At 50.9% G+C, this 18,391-nt stretch overlaps 5 protein-coding genes across 5 annotated transcripts; 1 reads left to right on the top strand and 4 right to left on the bottom strand.

Moving 5' to 3' along the window:
* Positions 1 to 6: 6 nt before the first annotated feature.
* On the bottom strand, positions 7 to 676 carry K460DRAFT_361649 (ankyrin). The gene has a single exon (XM_040932499.1). The coding sequence runs from the start codon at positions 630 to 632 to the stop codon at positions 27 to 29; it is 606 nt and encodes a 201-aa protein (XP_040793452.1). The 5' UTR covers positions 633 to 676; the 3' UTR covers positions 7 to 26.
* A 1,298-nt stretch (positions 677 to 1,974) lies between these two features.
* Positions 1,975 to 2,151, bottom strand: K460DRAFT_243743 (uncharacterized protein; the record flags this gene model as incomplete). Its single annotated transcript, XM_040927329.1, has 1 exon — positions 1,975 to 2,151. A coding segment is annotated over one exon (177 nt), but the record flags the coding sequence as incomplete, so codon positions are not given.
* Positions 2,152 to 2,694: 543 nt separating this feature from the next.
* K460DRAFT_328223 (uncharacterized protein) lies at positions 2,695 to 13,089 on the bottom strand. Its single transcript, XM_040930695.1, has 5 exons — positions 12,076 to 13,089; positions 5,811 to 12,027; positions 4,095 to 5,762; positions 3,102 to 4,045; positions 2,695 to 3,049 (listed from the first exon to the last, which is right to left on the bottom strand). Exons 1-5 carry the CDS (start codon positions 12,720 to 12,722, stop codon positions 2,920 to 2,922), a joined length of 9,606 nt encoding a protein of 3,201 aa, XP_040793454.1. The 5' UTR covers positions 12,723 to 13,089; the 3' UTR covers positions 2,695 to 2,919.
* Positions 13,090 to 13,512: 423 nt separating this feature from the next.
* K460DRAFT_23576 (uncharacterized protein) lies at positions 13,513 to 14,809 on the top strand. The gene is made up of 2 exons (XM_040927295.1): positions 13,513 to 14,206; positions 14,273 to 14,809. The coding sequence occupies exons 1-2, from the start codon at positions 13,794 to 13,796 to the stop codon at positions 14,595 to 14,597; spliced, it is 738 nt and encodes a 245-aa protein (XP_040793455.1). The 5' UTR covers positions 13,513 to 13,793; the 3' UTR covers positions 14,598 to 14,809.
* Positions 14,810 to 15,021: 212 nt separating this feature from the next.
* Positions 15,022 to 17,628, bottom strand: K460DRAFT_273980 (uncharacterized protein; the record flags this gene model as incomplete). Its single annotated transcript, XM_040927921.1, has 6 exons — positions 15,022 to 15,120; positions 15,158 to 15,364; positions 15,432 to 15,570; positions 15,627 to 16,756; positions 16,807 to 17,388; positions 17,437 to 17,628. The coding sequence occupies 6 exons, from the start codon at positions 17,626 to 17,628 to the stop codon at positions 15,022 to 15,024; spliced, it is 2,349 nt and encodes a 782-aa protein (XP_040793456.1).
* Between the last annotated feature and the right edge of the window lie 763 nt (positions 17,629 to 18,391).

The raw sequence follows: 18,391 nt of genomic DNA on the forward strand, positions 1-18,391 counted from the left end.
CAATATTGGTTCTAATTAGAGGAATCTCAGAGGAACTGGAGCACCTCTAGCTTCCCTTTCCGCTCAGCAACTTGTTTGGCGGTAGAACCTTTCCACGCGCCACCTTTAGTCTCCTTATCTTTCTTCGCACCATTAGCCACGAGGAACTTGACGGCCTCCACCTGACCTTCCTCGGCCGCAAGATGCAACCCCGTCCACCCATGACTCACGCTCGCCTCATTAAAGTTCTGCCCATGCTCTTTGAGAGCCTGGAGTACCTTAACGTGTCCTTTCTGCGCTGCTAGTAAAAAAGCAGTCCGCCCTCTCTTATCTCGAACGCCAAGTAGCCTAGTGTCTCGTTGTAACAGTAATTTGACAGCCCCGACTCTATTGTGTAGGGCGGCAAGATGGAGCGGCGTGCGTCCTTCTTCGTTCTTGATCTTGAGATCGACCCCCGGGGCTGTTAGAAGCGTCTTCATGATCTTTGTGTTGCCTTCTCTGGCTGCCAGATGTGCTGCTGTCCAGCTCCTTGGCGTGAGTGCATTTATTGGGTATGCCTCTTTCTGCACAAAGTGAAGGACTTGTTGGTCCGCAGTGAGTGCAACAGCCCAATGGAGCGGGTTTCGTGGTGCTGGACCCATTGCCTTTTTCATTCTATTGTTCGACGCGTTTGGCCCTTGAGGATTGCTGCCAACCCCCTTATAACGGTCGGAAATCTCATCCCGATACTCTTTGCACATGTTGTGATGCTTCTGCAACTCTTCAACCTGTCCTTCCCAGTCGTAGTGTTTCGCGAGGTTCTTGAGAAACTGCCATTCGCCGTACAGCGATATAGTCAGTTGTGCAGATGCGAGCAGTAAAGATTTGTACAAGCCGATGTACACCATGTGTAGATTACTCTTCAGATCCTGCATGTGTTCGTCGTCACCAGGCAATATCTTGATACGATCATGACTCTTCGCGTTGAGTACTGTAAAATGAGCAACGTTTTTGGCTAGCTCATACATGGCTTCCTTTTCCGACCGGTAGATCTGATGAACCTAACATCGTTAGTGCCTTTGACGGCACGTCCGCAGTTGAGGTACACACCGAAAACGCAAGAAATAACGCTGCAGCGGGTATCGCAACGTACGGACCTCCTACGTCCGCGCCTGTTGCAACTAGGTCTTGAATTGTACGCATATTGCCACATATCCTACCAATCTTCTCCGACGCGCTACTGGCCTCTAAGTTCTTCTCTTTCTTCTGGATGAGAGCGGATAATTGTTTGTAGCCATCCTCTGATCGAAGCTTCAGTTTGGGATTGCCAAGCTGCTCTTTGATAATCACATTGAGCCTCTGAAGCCGTTCTTTACCCTGCTCGGTACTGCTGAGCGCGCCGTAGGCTTCTTTCCAAAGGTTTGGCGTGCTCTTGCCACCTTTCTTAACGACCGAGTCCGGCATCGGGAGAAGGGTTGAAGTGCGTCCGCAAGATGAGATTGAATAACTCGAATCTTGGCCTGTGTCTACAAAAGAACTGTATAAAGTTAATTGTTCAGCGGCAGCGATAGTACTTTTGGTAGATAATTCAGCCGCAGGCTTCCATTTTTAATGGCGGGCACAGCCCCCGCCTCCAGCCGTGTGTAACTGCGGGGTCCCATTGTTAGACTATCAACCGTTCTATTTATAAGACATTGCAAGGTTTTGTGATCGATGCTGAAATTCATGTGTAACGTGCCTAATGGTTTGATTATCAGCAGTAATGTCAATACCAGCTGACTGTCACGCCGTATCAATCGTAGCTATAACCCCCACACGTTGACGTCAGTTGCGCGCGACCCTGCGCAGCTATATCCTCAACCGCAGAAGCCAAATGATTCAAAACTGAGCCAGCCCACCGCCACCCCCAATTTTTGGGCTTTGATATTGAACCGGCACGGAATATTAGTTCTCGATTCGATCAACTCATAACTGACTGTGGAAGCCAGACCCCTACTTTCGATCGTGTATTTTCTGATGTCGCTCGCGATCGTTGCGTTGTGTGAATGCTTTCCCACACTCAGGACATTCATAGGGCCTTTTACCAAGGTGGTTGATCTCGTGATTCTGGCGAGGGAAGTTGCGAGTAAATGTCTTTCCGCAGATAGTACAAGCGTGTACTGCTTTCGCAAACTTAGTTGTAGCGGAGTTGAACATCTTGGCAAGATTGCTGATCTCAGGATGGAATGCTCGGGTATGCTTCTCTAGTATTTTGCATTTGCGAATCCATCAGCTCCAAGCCAGTCAGGAACCTCGCATTGGAACAGGCGAACATGAATGTTGATATACCGCTTCCCGGCTTTCGCGTCTTTGAACCCTTCCGAGAAATACCTATCGGTGATGAGGGAAGTTTTCTTGTTCAATCTCATCGAGCAAATCTTCTCGTGTGAATTGTGCAAGAAGATTCTTCAAAAAGAGCTTGTCGTAGAGAAACATGCCGCAAATAGTATTAGTGAAAGCCTGACGCTCATTGAAAGTATACAACGTCCTTTGGCGTTAGCCACCGTGATATTCCGCATATACTCTTTCATATCGTCTGTAAATGGAGATAACTTCATTGCAATCCGATCCACCCATAATCTAGTATACGTGTGAACGTCGCCCTTGTTGTTAGTGTCAGAAATCTGAATGATCTTTGGAGTCATTTTAATGGCCGGGGAGCTTTGAAGCACTCGTCGGATATCTACACAGTATTGGCTAACGAAGAGCATGCGAATCTTTACCTCAAGAGCACCCGGGCTGGACATGCACACCAAGTCCTCCGTGAACACTAGAGTTTGGAGTCTAATGAAAATGAAACTGACAATGTGTTCATCATCATTTTGAATACTACCAGATTAGCTGTCACAGTGACACATGAAACACTACATCTACAAACGCTAGACTACCACCGTAACTACGAGAACCTTCCTACTTTTCTGCCTAGGCCTCTTTCTGTTGCTGTCTGACTGGCGCCGGCCCCAACAATTCCTTTACCACGTCCGCTGACTCGACGAACGCTTTCCAAAAAACATCTAACCTGCCTGAGCCATGCGATATATCTAAACGGCAACTGTAACAGTGTCAGTAATTGCTTCTAGAGAAGAAACAAAGTAGGTACATACTCATTGTCATGCGGCTCGAAATGAACATAGTAAACCTCGGGGTCATTCCAGACGATGCCCATCTCAGGATCCCCGCTTACAGCTGTGTAGCTCGTAATCAGCTTTCCCGGCCTAGTACGCGTGTACAGGTCATCATCAAAGAAAGCGGGTCGTTCCTCGCGATCTTGCAAGACGAAGCGCAAGGCATGCATGTGTCGGTCCCAACCCTTGCCTTGCGCGGCACGAATGATCGCATTCGTGTAGCTCGCGACCGCCTCGACGAAACCCTTCTTGCGAGTCGACAATGCAATGTTCGAATCGCTGGCGGTCTCACAGAAGTGAGCCACTGCAGGTGTGACTACTTGAATGAGTTCAAGACGCCCGTGATGGAAGTGTCGCATGAGAACCGGGTCCCATGACGGGATGTTTTGTCCAAAGACCTTACGCGCTGCCATTTGGATCATGATTTGGAGCGCCGATTTTGCTGAGATACGATGCGCCTGCAGATACGAGGACCCGAAGGTCTTGAGTGTGAACGAGTCATGCTTAGCGTTCGCTATCGATTTCTTCCATGTAATACGGCAACGATCGATATGAGAATTAATCTCGAAGTTCGATTTGAAGGGAATGTAGTGAAATGGTAACGGTGTACTACCAGGGAGGATGCCTTTGGGAGCTGCCTCTCGTTGGTGACCCAAAATTGCAGCCTCGAAGCGACGATTCAGTTGGTTCGTTGTAGGGCCATCCATCATAGAGTGCTCGCCATATGTGGCCGATACGCCATTAGTCATGACAATGAGGTGAAGCAGCTTGTCATTCCAGCGATTGATGTTGTCGTCGATGACGAAAGCTTTGGCCCGCTCAAGCGAGGATGATGGTGAGCCTTCATCGAGGCTAACAATGAACAGGGATTCCTCGAGCACATCAAGATATTCCTGATTGTTCTCGCGCACCAATTCGCGAATCTGGAAATTTTAGCAATGGACGTATCAATGCCAAGAAAGGTGATCTAACCTGCGACCAGCTAGTCCGTTCATCTGTCGTTAACACACTCGCCCATGAGATCCCATCCAAGGGCTCATTTAAGATCGCTTCAAAGGTTTGACGAAGGTCACTGAAACTGATTACGCGTCCATCTTTCGCGAGATCAATCCTGAAAAGGTGACCGCGCCGCAAAACAGCTACAAAGTTGTTTCCAGGGTGCTTCTCCGGAACATCCATGGGAAGGGCCGGTCGACGGTATGTGTTGAAAAGCCAACGATGGGTACTCATGCACTGAGGCTGCTCATTGTAGTATTCGACTTCAGCAGTCCCCTGATCTAGCTCTTGCTTATACTTGAATGCTGTCAAGGATACGAGGGCAGCTCGCTCCGCTTGGCCATGCTGCCACTTGCTTAGTGCATGACTCACGAAGAAGGTCGATATTGGGCGGACGGGGATGCGTGGTTGAAGCCAGAGGCTAGCGGCGTAAACGTCACCCAGCCAGTTCTTAGTACGAGGATCGTCAGCCTTTTCGCGGAGCCGCGCTTGGAGCTTTTGACCAATTCCACCACTCTTCTTGAAATCTTCTATAGCCATTCTAGTTCGCCGTAACTCTTCTTCCGATCCGAAAGCTTTAGCAGTCTCCATGAACGAGTCGAAAGTGTCCTCGAGTGTCGGAAGGGGTAGGGTTAAGAGGCTGTCATTGTCTTGCATTGCCGTGATAGTTCCGTTGGCAGAGCGAGCTGTTTCGGTAGCCCTCCCCAATCCACCATTAACCCCATTCTGCTCTCGACGCGGCTTTGAAGCGACTACTTCCGTGGGGCTCGCTACCGATTGGTCTTTTGGTGGTGCCGCGACGGTTTCCCCTCCCTTGTCGGTTTTCCCATGCCCAGGACGAAGTGTTGTTTTCCCCACGACCCGAGCAGCCAGATGTCGTAACGTGGGGCTCTCTAGAATCTCGCTGGTCTGGATCGCAGCTTTGAAAACCCTGTTGAACCAATTTTTAAGCTCTATGGCAATCAGGGAGTCTACTCCAAGATCCGCGATCTCTGAATCCAGGTCGATATTGTCGTTGGCGACCAGAGCCCACATTTTATGCACGATGGCGTCCGAGATGATATCCTGCATCTCCTCAACAGAGTCAGCAGAGGCGATGAGCGCCTCAACATCCTTACGTTTGTCTCCACCTTGGCCTCCGCTAAGTTCTTGCTCCTTTGCGTACGGGAACAGGTTGAATAGAGAGCTTCGAAGTGTGAAGAGATCATCTTTGCCAGAGATTGAGGCGCGGTTGTATCCCATGGATATGTGGTGGTAGCCGTCCTTGCGAACCTGTGGACTCATCATATAACCGCAGAGTGCCAAATATTCATCAGGAGTGACTGGGATACAACCTTGTCGCAGAAGCGACTGGATACTCTCCTGATGCGAACCAATCTGAGAATCCATGACGAGACCCAGATTCAAAGAGCAGTAGTTGCAGTTGGAGCTCGGCGACATCTGAGATAAAGCGTCTTGGAAGGCGTTGCCCGCATTGTAGTTGGCTTGACCACGGGTACCTCCAATAACAGCGCAAGATGACAAAATGAGGAAAAAGTCGGGGGCTGCATCTCGGAACGCGTCGGCCAGGTTTTGTGTGCCAACATGCTTTGACTGTAAGACTTTGTCCCAATCCTTGATAGCCATTGTTTCAAGGACACGATCCTAAGAGATGTCAGTTGCCGCTAGAGCCCACAGAAAGGCAACACGTACCACGAGTGTCACCGCCGCTTGCACAACACCACGGATTGGTGGCAAACTACTAGAAATTACGCGCACAGCTTCTCGAACCTCCTCAATATTGGAAACATCACAGCGCACTACCTCCAATCTTGCTCCAATGCCCTCAAATTCTTCATCGAGGTCGCGAAGCTGCTCAGAGTTCAAAGTTCGTCGGGTTAGGACAGCGAATGTTCTCGCTCCGTGTGAGGCCATGTAGTGCATCAAAGACTTTCCGACACTACCAAGACCTCCCGCGAGAACATATGTTCCGTTCGCATCAAGCTGTACTTCTCGAACTTTCGGTGTAGTCGCTCGAACCGTGACTTCCGCGTCTGATGACAGTACTATCTTCCCGGTATGCTTACGACTCTGAATCAATCTGAAAGCGCTTTCAATCTCGCCAAGTTGCATGATAGTAATCGGGAAGACGGGCGAGTAGCGGCCATCTGCGAACCTTTCGATGACCTCGTTCAACAGTACCTTCATGATCTTCGGCCTAAAGTCTGCCATGACGACAAGATCAACAGATGCGAACGTAACGTTCTGGTCGAAAGGATGCATGCTGATCAAGCTTTTGCGGTATATATCGGCCTTTCCAATCTCCACAAACGTCCCGAACTTCGCGATACAGGCCCAGCTGTCCTGAAGCGCTTCTCCTGAAAGGGAGTTGAGTACCACATCGACGCCATTGTCGTGGGTCAATCGCAATACACCGTCCTTGAAGGACCGGTCACGACTCGAAAAGATGTGTTCCTCTGGAAGATTGTATCGCTCAACCAACATTCGGCGTTTGGCTTCGCTACCAACTGTGGTGAAAACTTGGGCGCCAATGTGCTGTGCAATAATGATGGCCGCTTGACCGACTCCTCCGGCGCCTGCATGAATAAGGACGGACTCCCCTTTCTGCAAGTTGGCTACATCGACAAGACTACGATGTGCCGTGGCGAACACAACAGGGATACTGGCGGCAGTATTGAAGGATATGAAATCGGGAATGTGATTCGCCGTATATCCGCTGACACGTGTACGGCTGGAGTAGGCGGTACCGTTGTATGCGCATACACGATCGCCGATTTTAAACTCATGCCTCCAATTTGCCCCGACCGCGGAAATGATACCTGAACACTCGCCAACCATTCTGGTAGTTGCTTTCATCTGTCCGAGAGCGATGAAAACATCTTTGAAGTTGATGCCACACGCCATGACCTGAATCTCGACTTGATCATCAGGCAACGGAAGTTGTTTCGTTTCATCATCAACGAAGACCATCGTATCTAACAAGCCGGGCTTCTCGACATGAAGCCGAAGTGGTCGATCTGGCTGGTGAAAAGGGACCTCGACCTCAGCCATGGTAGCTGATTTAGAGCCAGAAACTAGTTTGTTCAGTTTGTTGTTCATGGCCAAACGAGGTGTGAACACGCGGTTGTCTCTGATTGCATACTCGAAGTTTTCTGACGGAAGAGCATCCTCCGAGCAGAAGGACCGAAGGAGGATGTCAACAGTAGCACTGACAACCATTTCCCTATCAGATGAGATGTCCTGCTGTACATCTAACAGAGTCATCTTCAGTCGAGGGTATTCGGATCTGGCTGTTCGTGAAAAGCCGGTAACGAAAGCCTTCTCTGGATTATTGATGGCCTTGAGGTCTCCCTGTGCCGAGACCCAAAACACGTTTGAGCTTTGCGTGACTAGCGCTTTGATGTTTTCAAACTCTGCTTCTGAAGGGCCCAGAAGAAGCGGCTTCCTCCCCGAGTCGATAAGAACGTTTACCCCGTCGTCTTCCACATCAGTTGAAAAAGGTACAATCGACGTGGGGCAGCCCTGCTCTGACAAAACATGCATGAGTTCGTCTGCCATGGTCAAGGTCGCGAAATCCAAGTATGGGCTGAGGATTAGTCGGATGTTTGGCTTATTCGGTGACATCCTCCAAGGCGCCTTAGAGATCATCAATGCAGACATCCATGCCGGGCTTTCCGAGTCACGCAGTGCCAGTTCCACGCCACTGAAAGAGCTACCCAGAAGTCGCTCGTGCCACTTGTCAATACTGAGTAGAGGGGTATCTTCTCTTGAATCATCCACTCCGTTCCACCACCCTGGAATGGCACCGAATGTAGCGTTATATGCCGGTGTCACGCGAACGACCTCGATCATGGCCAAGCGACCTCCGGGGTTCAGGAGTGTTCGTACATTGTTTAGAGTCTCGTTCAGCTTCTTGGTCGCATGAATGACGTTTGCACCGATGACTAGGTCATATGCGCCCTCTTCAAAGCCTTGTATTCTGGGGTCGTTCTCTGCGTTGAATGTCTTGAAGCGCATGAGGCCGGCGTGCTGCGCGAATGCCTTTTCGGCCGGCTCGAAAAATCCAGAAGAAATGTCTGTAAAATCATAGCGGCGAAACGGCATGATTCCAGCACGGCGCATGTCTTCGAAAAGCGTCTTGGTGGTGGTACCTGTACCAGCACCGACTTCAAGCACGCTCAGGGGACCTCGTTCATGGTACAGATGCTTGATGTACTCGCTCAAATACTTTGCACACTGCAAAGAAGGATCCATCGAGTACATTCGGTAGTACAGGTCACCCTTTAGAAAAACATCCAGAGATGATACCTGGCCCGTCGCAATGTCGGCCAACGATTCGCCTAGGCGTACCAACGTCTCGCCTTCTACGCCGACCTCTGATGCAACCTGAAGGTCCGCCTCCAATTGCTCGTCGGTCAGCGCCCGAATAATGGCTTGTGCATCTTCAGAAGCATCATAACGCTTCATCCAAGCATAATACCATTTCTCGTAAGTGTCTGGGATGCTGAGACCGTTTTCACGAATCTTGTGCAAGGCTTGGTTGATGTACCAAGTGGCTAGCTTCGTGAAAAGCACTTCCTTTTCCTCCAGCGAAAGGGATCCCTCTTGGCGTACGAGTTGGGATTCAGGAGTTTGCAGGATCTTGGGGTCCAAGAAGTCCACATGCTCGCCCCATTGCAGTATGCTGATATGCTCGCCGTCCTGGCTTTCGGCTGCCGTATCAATAGTTTCACCAATAGCACGAAGCTCTCCGCCTGAGATCTTGATGACTGGAATTAATCTTCCCTCGTTGCCGAGCTGCAGGGCCACAGCCTCAGCATTGGCAGTGCGAGATCCCTGATAGGTTAGATGCCCGTAACAAAAGAGCTGATCTCCTGGGTTGTGGGCGGTCTTCGCCAATATGCTGACATGCTCGATGCGGGTGGGAACAACAGAGCTGCTGCCGCCATGTTGCATGAACAGGGGGATTTGCATATGCAGGAGTGCGTCGACTGTGGCGGGGTGGATCACGTGAGGTTGTTGAACCCCGCTTGGCATGCAAGCGGCAACATCGGGAGTCTCGATGGTGCCAACAACCACATCCTGGCCTGTGAACACATCTCGTAACACTGCAAAATTTGGGCCGTACTTGTTTCCAAAGCTCGCGAGATCGTCATAGAAGGTACTCGCGGGTGCTGATGTTGCACACTGGCCTTTTGCCGTCTCGAGAGCTTCGTTCGCTTTCTCAATATTGAACGCGTCTTCGGGACGAGTATCACTGTCGCCAGCTTCAAACTCGATCATGATTGCGCCCGTGCAGTGGTCGTGCCACGTGGTTCCATCTGGAATCGAGCTGATCTGGAAGCTATACCATCCGGACGATGAACGGTCACTCGAATTCCTCGGTCGATAGATACGAAGGGTTGCTTCGATGCTCTTGGGTGACTCTGGGATGATCAATGTCTTGGTATATTCGATATCTCGAAGGTGGTACTGGCGAGCATTGGGCCAGTTGAAATCGCTCCGGAGCTGGCAGATGGCCTCCACAGCCATTGTGATATAGCCAGTACCCGGGAAGGTTATCTCGCCATCGATGATATGATCCTTTAACCAGGGAAGGGCGTCAAGTGAGAGGATGTTCCGCCACGCTGGCTCCTGAGGATTGTTACCTACCATCCGCACTCCGAGCAAGTCATGTGGCGGATGAGTACGAAGGCGATGCTCTCTACTCAATCGCGACTCGTGCCAGTATGAGGTTCGCTTATCCCATGCATAGGACGGTAAATTGGCGATGACCTTGGGCTGCGTGCCAGAAGAAGCGACAGCGGCCGCGAGATCTACAGGAGAGCCCTGCTCAAAGAGCTTTCCAGCCAGTTCCAGAGCAGAGCGATCAGCGCTGATCCCTCTCACAAGGGCAGAGACGTAAGAATACGGGAATGCATCAAGCTTCAAGCTCTGTACTGTTCGTTTGCATGGGCCTGCCAGGGCACTATGCGGTCCAATCTCAACAAACAGGTGGGAGATTGGGTTGAGTGTTGCCTGAGCGCTGGCATATTGTTTTCGACAATAGTTTTGTAGTGCGTCCGAGAAGCGCACTGCAGAGACTAAGTTATCAACCCAATATGCTGGCCCGAAGTCGTCGCCCTTGATATTGGCAGTTACGGAAGAAACAAATTGCACTTGCGGTTTCTTGGAATGGGTCTTCAGGCCATGCATAGAGTATAGATACTCTTGTGCAACTGCTTCCATATGGTATGAGTGGTAAGCAGTATCGACCTTGAGCTTTCGCTTAAAGACTGATTGGTCCAGGTTCGCAAGAAGTTCATCAATCGCGACCTCATCGCCAGATATAGTAGTGCTCTGCGGATCGTTCAGACAAGCTACACTAGCGAGGCCCGTATTCAGCTTAGCGCATTCAATGATAGCTTCCTCCTCAGACATTCCCACAACCGCCATGGAGCCTGGATGCTGTACAACCTCTTGGCTTCTCTGTGAGAGGAAGCTTCGATGATAGGACACTGCTATGGCCGTCTCGTGGCTCAAGGCTCCAGCAGCATAAGCCGCTGCAATTTCACCGCTCGAGTGTCCAAGCACAGCATCTGGAATGATATTGATGGAAGCGAGATGGTCTACCAGTGCAATCTGAAGGGCTGTGCACGCCGGTTGACCAATCGCAGCGTCATTTACGCGTGATTTATACTCCTCCCTTAGCAACTCCTCACGGAGCTCCCAGGAAGCTCCAAGCGACCGAAGTATTCCCGTTGACCTGGCTACCGACTTCGCGAAGACTTCCGAAGAGAAAAGGAGTTCCCGGCCCATGGCATACCACTGAGCGCCTTGGCCAGTGAACAAGAACATGATGCGAGTACCGGAAGGTGCCCGATATGGTTTGAATGCATTGTTCTTGAAGGCTCCTGTGAGTTCATCAGGTGAGGATATGACAGCGCTAGCTCGCCATTGCCATTTGGAGCGCCGAGAGCTGAGAGTATACTCTAGATCTTCAAGAGCGTCTGGGTTTTCCAGCGTCCAGTCTGCGAGGTCCTTCACCATTTGCTTGAGGGAGTACTCGGATCGCGCCGAAAGTGGAAGAAGGTATTGCCTTTGAGCGGCAGAATATGCTTTCAATGAACCGTTTGCGAGTTTTTTTTTCAAGCCATTGGCGCGCCCATTCGACAACTGTTTTGGCTGACCATTAGCCTGGCCATTAGCCAGACCGTTCGAGAGACCGTTGACCGCGGCATGAATGAGTTTGGGGTTCGTGTAAGTACGAGGTGCTTGTAGATATCTGCTTCGATTTGCCGAATATTGCTCGAGTATCAGATGGCTGTTAGTGCCGCCGTAGCCGAACGAGGCAACAGAGGCCCTGCGGATCGTATCGGCGGGAAAGTCCTCGAGATCCAGTGCCACTTTGAAATTGGCGCCACCCAAAGGTAGATCCTTCTTAAACTCCTTCAGGTTTAGCTGTGGTGGTATCTTTCCTTTCTCAAGGATGAGGATGGCCCGCAAGACACCAGCTATTCCGCTAACAGCTTCCAGATGTCCAACATTAGATTTAATCGACCCAACGTACAACGGACTGTATCTCATCTGATCTGTGAACACGTTGGCTATGCCATTCATCTCGATGACATCTCCGGCTTCCGTGCCTGTACCATGCGCCTCAATGTAAGGTGTCTGCATGGGATCCAGCCCTGCCGATTCGTAAACGGAACGGGCAAGGTCCTCTTGCGCGATCTGATTGGGTAGCGCAATGCCTGATGTCTTTCCATCAGAATTACACCCGGATCCTCGAATCACGGCTCGTATGTTGTCGCCCGCTCTGATGGCATCGTCAAGTCGCTTGAGAATGAGTGTCCCAACGCCTTCACCACGACCGTATCCCGAGCCACGTGAATCGAACGTATAACATTTTCCGTCGTTGTTCAATATACTATCATCAGGTCAACACGGTGTATCCAAAAAGACTTGTGTCACTCACTGCATGAGACTCATTGGAATCATCTGATCCGGGTGCAGAATAAGGTTAACACCACTAGCGATGGCCAGATCGGATTCCCCCGAGCGGAGACTCTGACTGGCTAGATGAATAGCGACCAAACTACCAGAGCAACCGGTATCCAAAGTGACAGACGGCCCCTTGAGATCGAATAGGTAAGACACTCGATTAGCCAGGATGGCGTCACCGACACCGGTCATGTAGTATTTTCCCATGTCGGCCGTATCTTTGCTCAGAATGGAGAGGTAGTCACGGGAGAATATGGCCGCGTAGACGGCCGTCTTCGATCCAGCTACACTTTGCAGTGGTATCCCTGCATTCTCGAGCCCCTCGTAGGCGCTCTCAAGAAGGAGACGCTGTTGAGGATCCATTGTCTGAGCCTCGCTTGGGGAAATCCCGAAGAACGAAGCATCAAATTGAGACACGTCATGGTCAAGGAAGTGTCCTGCCTGTGTGTTGACACTTCCGTTGACATCCGGGTCAGGGTGATAGAAGGCCTCAGAGTTGAACCTGTCTTTCGGAATTTTGCCCCAGGCGCTGCGACCTTCTGCCAGCATCTTCCACAGCTTCTGCATGTCATTGGCCCCGCCTGGTAGGCGGCAACTGACGCCTATGATTGCAATATCCATGGTGTCACCGGGTGAAAGAGGTGCGGGGAATAACAATGGAACAAGCTGCGTGTAACAGAATGGGGTGATATTTGTTTCGGTATAACACTCTCTAGAGTATACCCAACATGCGGTACGTCCACTCCAGTAGGGTATATATATGATTCAACCTTCTCAACCACGGCTGGTTTCTCCTACTCAAATTTTAGCTTTTACGCCATTGACGGCGAGCTGACCACCCCTCGCGTCGAAACGTGCCGCGATCACTACCCACATTCTTTGGTAAGCGCCCCGAAAGATGCCCAAAGCACAAACCCCAGATCCTCGACTTGTTCGGTCAGGCATACATGTTTGCTGTCGGGCATCAGCTCCACTTCGTATTGGAAAGGATCGTGATGCCTGTACCAGACGGAATGCGGCCAAAAGCATGTCTCGGTGAACTGTACAAACTAGGTTGAGCAAGTGTCCATCAACAAAGTACTATTATGCTCTATTGAGGTTACAGAGCATTGTTTTTTCTATTTATTAGTTCGCATCACGGGCAGGTAGGAGTACCGATCTTAATACTCAGTCCGCTCAGTTCCACTGTCACTTTGCCACACTCCAGCAAAAGAAAATCCTGTATGTCTACTACTCATCTCGAAATCGCCGGAGTACAGAAAGATTGTTAAACCATCGCTGAAGACAGCGCTACTTCCAAAACTCTCTAACCACACCCTAGGAATGATGGCCAATCCAGCGGACTGCCCGAACACATTGTTCTTCAGCGGCTCTAACAGCATGCCACGACCTAGCGCCAGTCAACCCGAAGCACGGTACCTTGTATACTTCTTACCGGGCAATCCAGGCCTGATTGAGTTCTATAAGGCGTTCCTTGAAGCCCTTCACCTCCAGTTGTCTGAACGCATCGCTTCATCCGAGCAGTATCTCCGCGTTGACGTGTTAGGGGTCACTTTAGCCGGCTTCGAGTGCGGGCCTCTGAAAAATGAAGATGTGGGTACTGTCAGCGCTTTGCGAAAGCAATGAGGTGGATCTTCCCCGCGGGATCTGACAGCTGACTGCTGATTGCAGAAATCGAGAAAGACGAAAAGCATGCCACTCGACATTGACGGCCAATTGGACTTTGTCGAGAGCTTCCTCAAGGACCATGCTGGGCCCGATACTCGAGTGATTCTGATGGGGCACTCCTTGGGCGCATATCTCATAATGGAAATGCTCAGAAGGCGCCGCACGCACCTTGGCCCACTGGCTTCATCCGTGGTGGGTGCCATTGGGCTATTCCCGGCCGTGGTCCATTTGGCACAGAGTGCGGGTGGTCGACGTATTCAGCGTCTCCTCGATGTACCTTGTCTTGCATTGTTCGTCATGCTTGTAGTCCGCATTGTCGGTCTGTTGCCTACTAGGATATTACAACATGCTCTCAAGACATTGTTGGGCTACCCCGAGCATTCTGCTACAACGACTGTGCATTGGTTGCAGAGTCCCTGGGGCTTTCCAGAAAGCATGTACGCTATGCCCGAAGCGATTTATGTCTTTGATTACAGTTTGTGGCTGACGGGCACCCATGACAGACACCTTCTCCGAGAAGAACTTAGCCGCATCACCGCAGATGCCTGGGACGACCAGGTGTGGGAGTCCCGAGTTCACCTTCTCTTTGGAGAACGCGATGAATACGTGCCGAACTTCCACCGAGATGCTCTTATTTCAGCCCGAAATCACCAAGTTGCTGGACAAGTGAGTGACTTGACGCATGGGAGCGATTGGGCAGTAGCACCTTGCATGGAATTCGCTGCGACAGGTATCCCACACGACTTTAGCATCAGACATAGTGGACCGGTTGCGGAGCGGGCCGCAGATTGGGTGATTGGAATGATCGGCCCGGCCAGAACCCGATAAACTCGGGGAAAGCAGCCTAATTAGGTAGGCAGTAGTGGAGGAAGAAGGTCAAACTATTTCCTTTAGTACATGTTGATCCTGTAGGATCTGAGGGGCCGTGGTGTTGTTCCAGTCTATGGGTACTCAACGTACGATTTCGACGACCGCAGTTTACGTATTGCGTATTTGCCCACACTGCATATGTACGTGTAAATTACATATGCACGTCGAAACTGTATTGCAATTTCATATCTCTAGTCCTTACTAAGCACGCTACGACGTATCAACACTAGATCCGGCTTCCGGAACACGTGGAACGAATGGACGGCCTCGGGACTACAACACTCCATAATACTCTGTTGCCAGTCCAGTACATGACCTCTGCAGATTCATGCCATCTCTTGCATGCAATCTGTGCCGTGTGCCGGGAATAGTAGCACCTAGCTCATGCGAGTGCGGGTCGATCCCTGCCGTTGCCGTCGCCGCCCGCAGTTTTAGTGATGATCCATGCGCTTGCGTACATGTTCACCCCACGCAATGTCAGCTCCTTGTCACAAGCATTTCAATGGGGATTGGTCAACATACCTGTCAATACAGCTGCCAGGCGTCCGGACGCCCACTCGTCTGGCCAGAAACCCCACCTTTTCGAACTCTGCAATATACCATGGTTTTAGTGCGGCTGATCGCAGGAACACACGACCCCCAGGTTTCAGGCCGCGATGAATCATCTTCGTCTGATACGCAGCTTCGGAGCCCTGTGGGTCGAACCAGTCCATGGAATCCATGATCTAAGAAATCGCGGATCCGCAGTCAGCTCCCATTCAAGAAGGTACTCTTGGAGAGATCGGTTCTTACCACGACAAGCGTCAGCGAGCCAGGGCGCATGCGCTCAATGACCTCGCAGACCTCATCAGTGTGCATTGAGAGTCCATCAAAGGCCCCCGGGCGTGACAACTTCTGGAATGCCGACTGAGACAGATACGGGGGTTTGCACCTATATCCAATCACTTCAGCAGGGGAATCCACCGGCTGACTAGAGGTGCGACTTACCGCTCGGTGTACCTTCCATTTAGGACCAGGAGGTAGTAGAAGTTATCTTCACTTAGTAATGTGTTGCGTGCAACAGGATCTAGCGTGTCTGAGATGTACTCCCATACTCCTTCGTTAGCTCCGATAGGCGTCTTCTGAGGTCCTTGTCGAAGCATATAATCGTCACTTATGAGTTTGGCCTGAGCAACGGGCACGCCAGCAGCTCTCCAAAGAAAGTCGGAGTTCACGAAAAACCAATGCAGAGTCCTGCTCAAAAGCACTCGGCGAAGGCGAAGCCACTGTTGCCACTGTTCAGACACAGATCGTACCCTGCAGAGTCTCTGCGTAGCGCCGCTGAGTCCACTGGCATAAAGGATGAACTTTACCAGCTTCAGTGCCACCCCCGAGCCGCCATGAGAGTACAAGCCAGATCGGGAAGTGAACATCGTCGGCTTATCAAGCCAGAACTGCAGGGCCTGGGAGCTGAGGAACGGGGAAATCTTGTCCAGCAATTGGTTGCGGAATCCGGAACAGTGTCCTTCGCCGAACAGTGCCCAGAATTCCATGTAAGATAGTGCTTGATATGACGCAACTTTGAGCTCGAGGAGGTGGGTCTGATTAGGATTCAGGTCCACGGCATGCACACGCCGGGGTGAGCAGGCCTGGAGATAATCCAGCAAGTTATCGCCGGCTGACGTGAGGCAGAGAACCACATCATCCGGCGATATCGTAAGTAGTCGCCGGTCACATTCGGAGTCTTCCCATGTAAAGGCGTAGATGAATTCCTTGCCGAATTGAGTATGCTTTGGAAGCTGCTCGTCATAGTGAATGCGATACTGCGTGTTCTGGTAGAAAGTAGACGGGAGGGGTACGCCCCGTGTCAGATTTTCTCTAGCTGCTTGGTACACCTTAGACTGCCCATTGAAAGCCCCTATGGGACTGTCACAAATATCGGCGTCCACTTGAGAATTAAAATGTGGGGCTCCAGTGCAAGCGGCGTCCGTCCGTTTCAGATTGTCGTGGAAAGCAGACGACGAAGGGAGACGGCCCAGGAAGATGTAGTATGGGATAGCAACAGGTATCCGAGTGCCGAAAATATGGTTTCTTTGGTTCAGACACTTGAGCGTACCAAAACGGTACTCGAGATAGTCCTGCAGCCCCGTAAGTATGGGTCTATTTTGCTCTGGTCTTCTAGTCTCACCCGTCTCGCCCCTTCTAGGCTGATTCGATCCAATTCGAACCATGTCCGCCAGAAAGTGCGGCCTAGCCAATTCACATGCCGGTTCATCACGCCGCCTGTGAAGTTGCGGCCCTGCGTGTCGATTCTGCTCTGTACGTAGAAATCTACGACGGCTAGAACACCAGACTCGCTCAGGGAGTCTGCAAATGCGTCGATCATGGCATTGAAGTTCGGCAGCATGCTGAGGCTGTAGGACAGCGTGATCAAGTCGGCCTGGTCCTTGTAGGTCAAACAGAAATCAAGTGCGTCCTGGCAGACAATTTGGACATTGGTCCACCCAAGACGCTCAAATCGATCGCGGGCCACGGCTAGCAGCGATGGCGAAAGATCCACCAGATAGACCTTTTCGAAGAAGGTGGGCACGTCAAGATACTGGGCCATCGCTTCGATGTTCCATCCGGTCCCGCCCCCGATATCGATCCATATGGGCTTTCTTCCATTGGGTGTCGGACCTGCCTGGTACTTCAACTGGGCAGCGACCAGAATGAGCATGTCTTCGCGACCATGGAGAAGCCATGTTCTGGTTATGTCGTATATACGAGCCTGATACGGGTAAGAGCTGGGTTATACGGCAAGCAGATATTTACGAACCTGGATTTTATAAAAGTTCTCCAGTGCATCTTGCTGCTTCAAGCCGTTTTCGCTTATAGGATGCACAAAGTTTGCCAACGCAAAGGTAAGAAATGGACGTAGAAGATGCCGATGCGCATACAGACGGTGTGCAACGTATAGTGACGATGCGGCGACTGTGACGCTGAGCACGTAGATTGGTAACGTATCCATGGTTGAATAGAGAGGTGATGAGAATATTGGTGAAGAGATTTTGCGATTCGGTTTACGTCCAACTACTAACTGGTTACTTTAACTATCTAGACTCTTCTTCCACAAAGTTCCAGCTATATATCCTTACGAGGTCTGCAGTACTAGATTCAGGAGCGATGTTTTCTGCCATACGTACAGCGATCCTGGGAGATTGGGACGATAATCCATCACGGAATAGTGTTCCTTGCTCAGTCACTCCGAGAACATGTGGGGGCATCTTGTGTATCGTATCTGGCGGCTATTCCATTATGTCGTGAGAGGATCAACACTGCATTCATACGAGCTGGCACATGGCCCACTATTGTCTCCGCGGAGATCTTGCAGCTTTGGTCTCCACAATAGCTTGGCCAGGCTCCACGCCATGGTCAGTTGTCTGCGCATTCCACTTGTGGATACTGATCACCTGTTACAAATCAGGGTTGTGAAGGGACGCGGCCCAATGACGCGCAAATGGGCTGATCTGACAATGTTGAGGAGATGGTTATGCGCACACATGCGAACTTGAAGATGTGAATCGTGGAGAATATACGCCTGCGGTACGGAGCGTTTGCCATATCCGTAGCTTATGCAAGTCAGACGGGACAAGGGCAACGGCCCGAATTTGTTAGTACACATCAGCTTCCTGGGTACGAACGCCTCTTAGTCAGATCTGGACAGCTGCAGAAGTATTGCATTGCCGCATGACCGTGATGTGTCTATCAAGACCCATTGTATGCGGCTTACC

The sequence above is a fragment of the Cucurbitaria berberidis genome (genome assembly GCF_010015615.1).
Source record: "Cucurbitaria berberidis CBS 394.84 unplaced genomic scaffold K460scaffold_1, whole genome shotgun sequence".
Classification (NCBI taxonomy): domain Eukaryota; kingdom Fungi; phylum Ascomycota; class Dothideomycetes; order Pleosporales; family Cucurbitariaceae; genus Cucurbitaria; species Cucurbitaria berberidis.

Excerpts from the sequence above, each read along its gene's own strand:
- K460DRAFT_23576 (XM_040927295.1), top strand. The coding sequence starts at position 13,794 with ATGCCACTCGACATTGACGGCCAATTGGACTTTGTCGAGAGCTTCCTC. Across the intron at positions 14,207-14,272 it reads TGGGGCTTTCCAGAAAGCAT|ACACCTTCTCCGAGAAGAAC; the intron begins GTACGCTATGCC and ends CACCCATGACAG.
- K460DRAFT_361649 (XM_040932499.1), bottom strand. The coding sequence starts at position 632 with ATGAAAAAGGCAATGGGTCCAGCACCACGAAACCCGCTCCATTGGGCT.
- K460DRAFT_328223 (XM_040930695.1), bottom strand. The coding sequence starts at position 12,722 with ATGGATATTGCAATCATAGGCGTCAGTTGCCGCCTACCAGGCGGGGCC. Across the intron at positions 12,028-12,075 it reads ATTCCAATGAGTCTCATGCA|TATATTGAACAACGACGGAA; the intron begins GTGAGTGACACA and ends ACCTGATGATAG. Across the intron at positions 5,763-5,810 it reads AAGCGGCGGTGACACTCGTG|GATCGTGTCCTTGAAACAAT; the intron begins GTACGTGTTGCC and ends GACATCTCTTAG.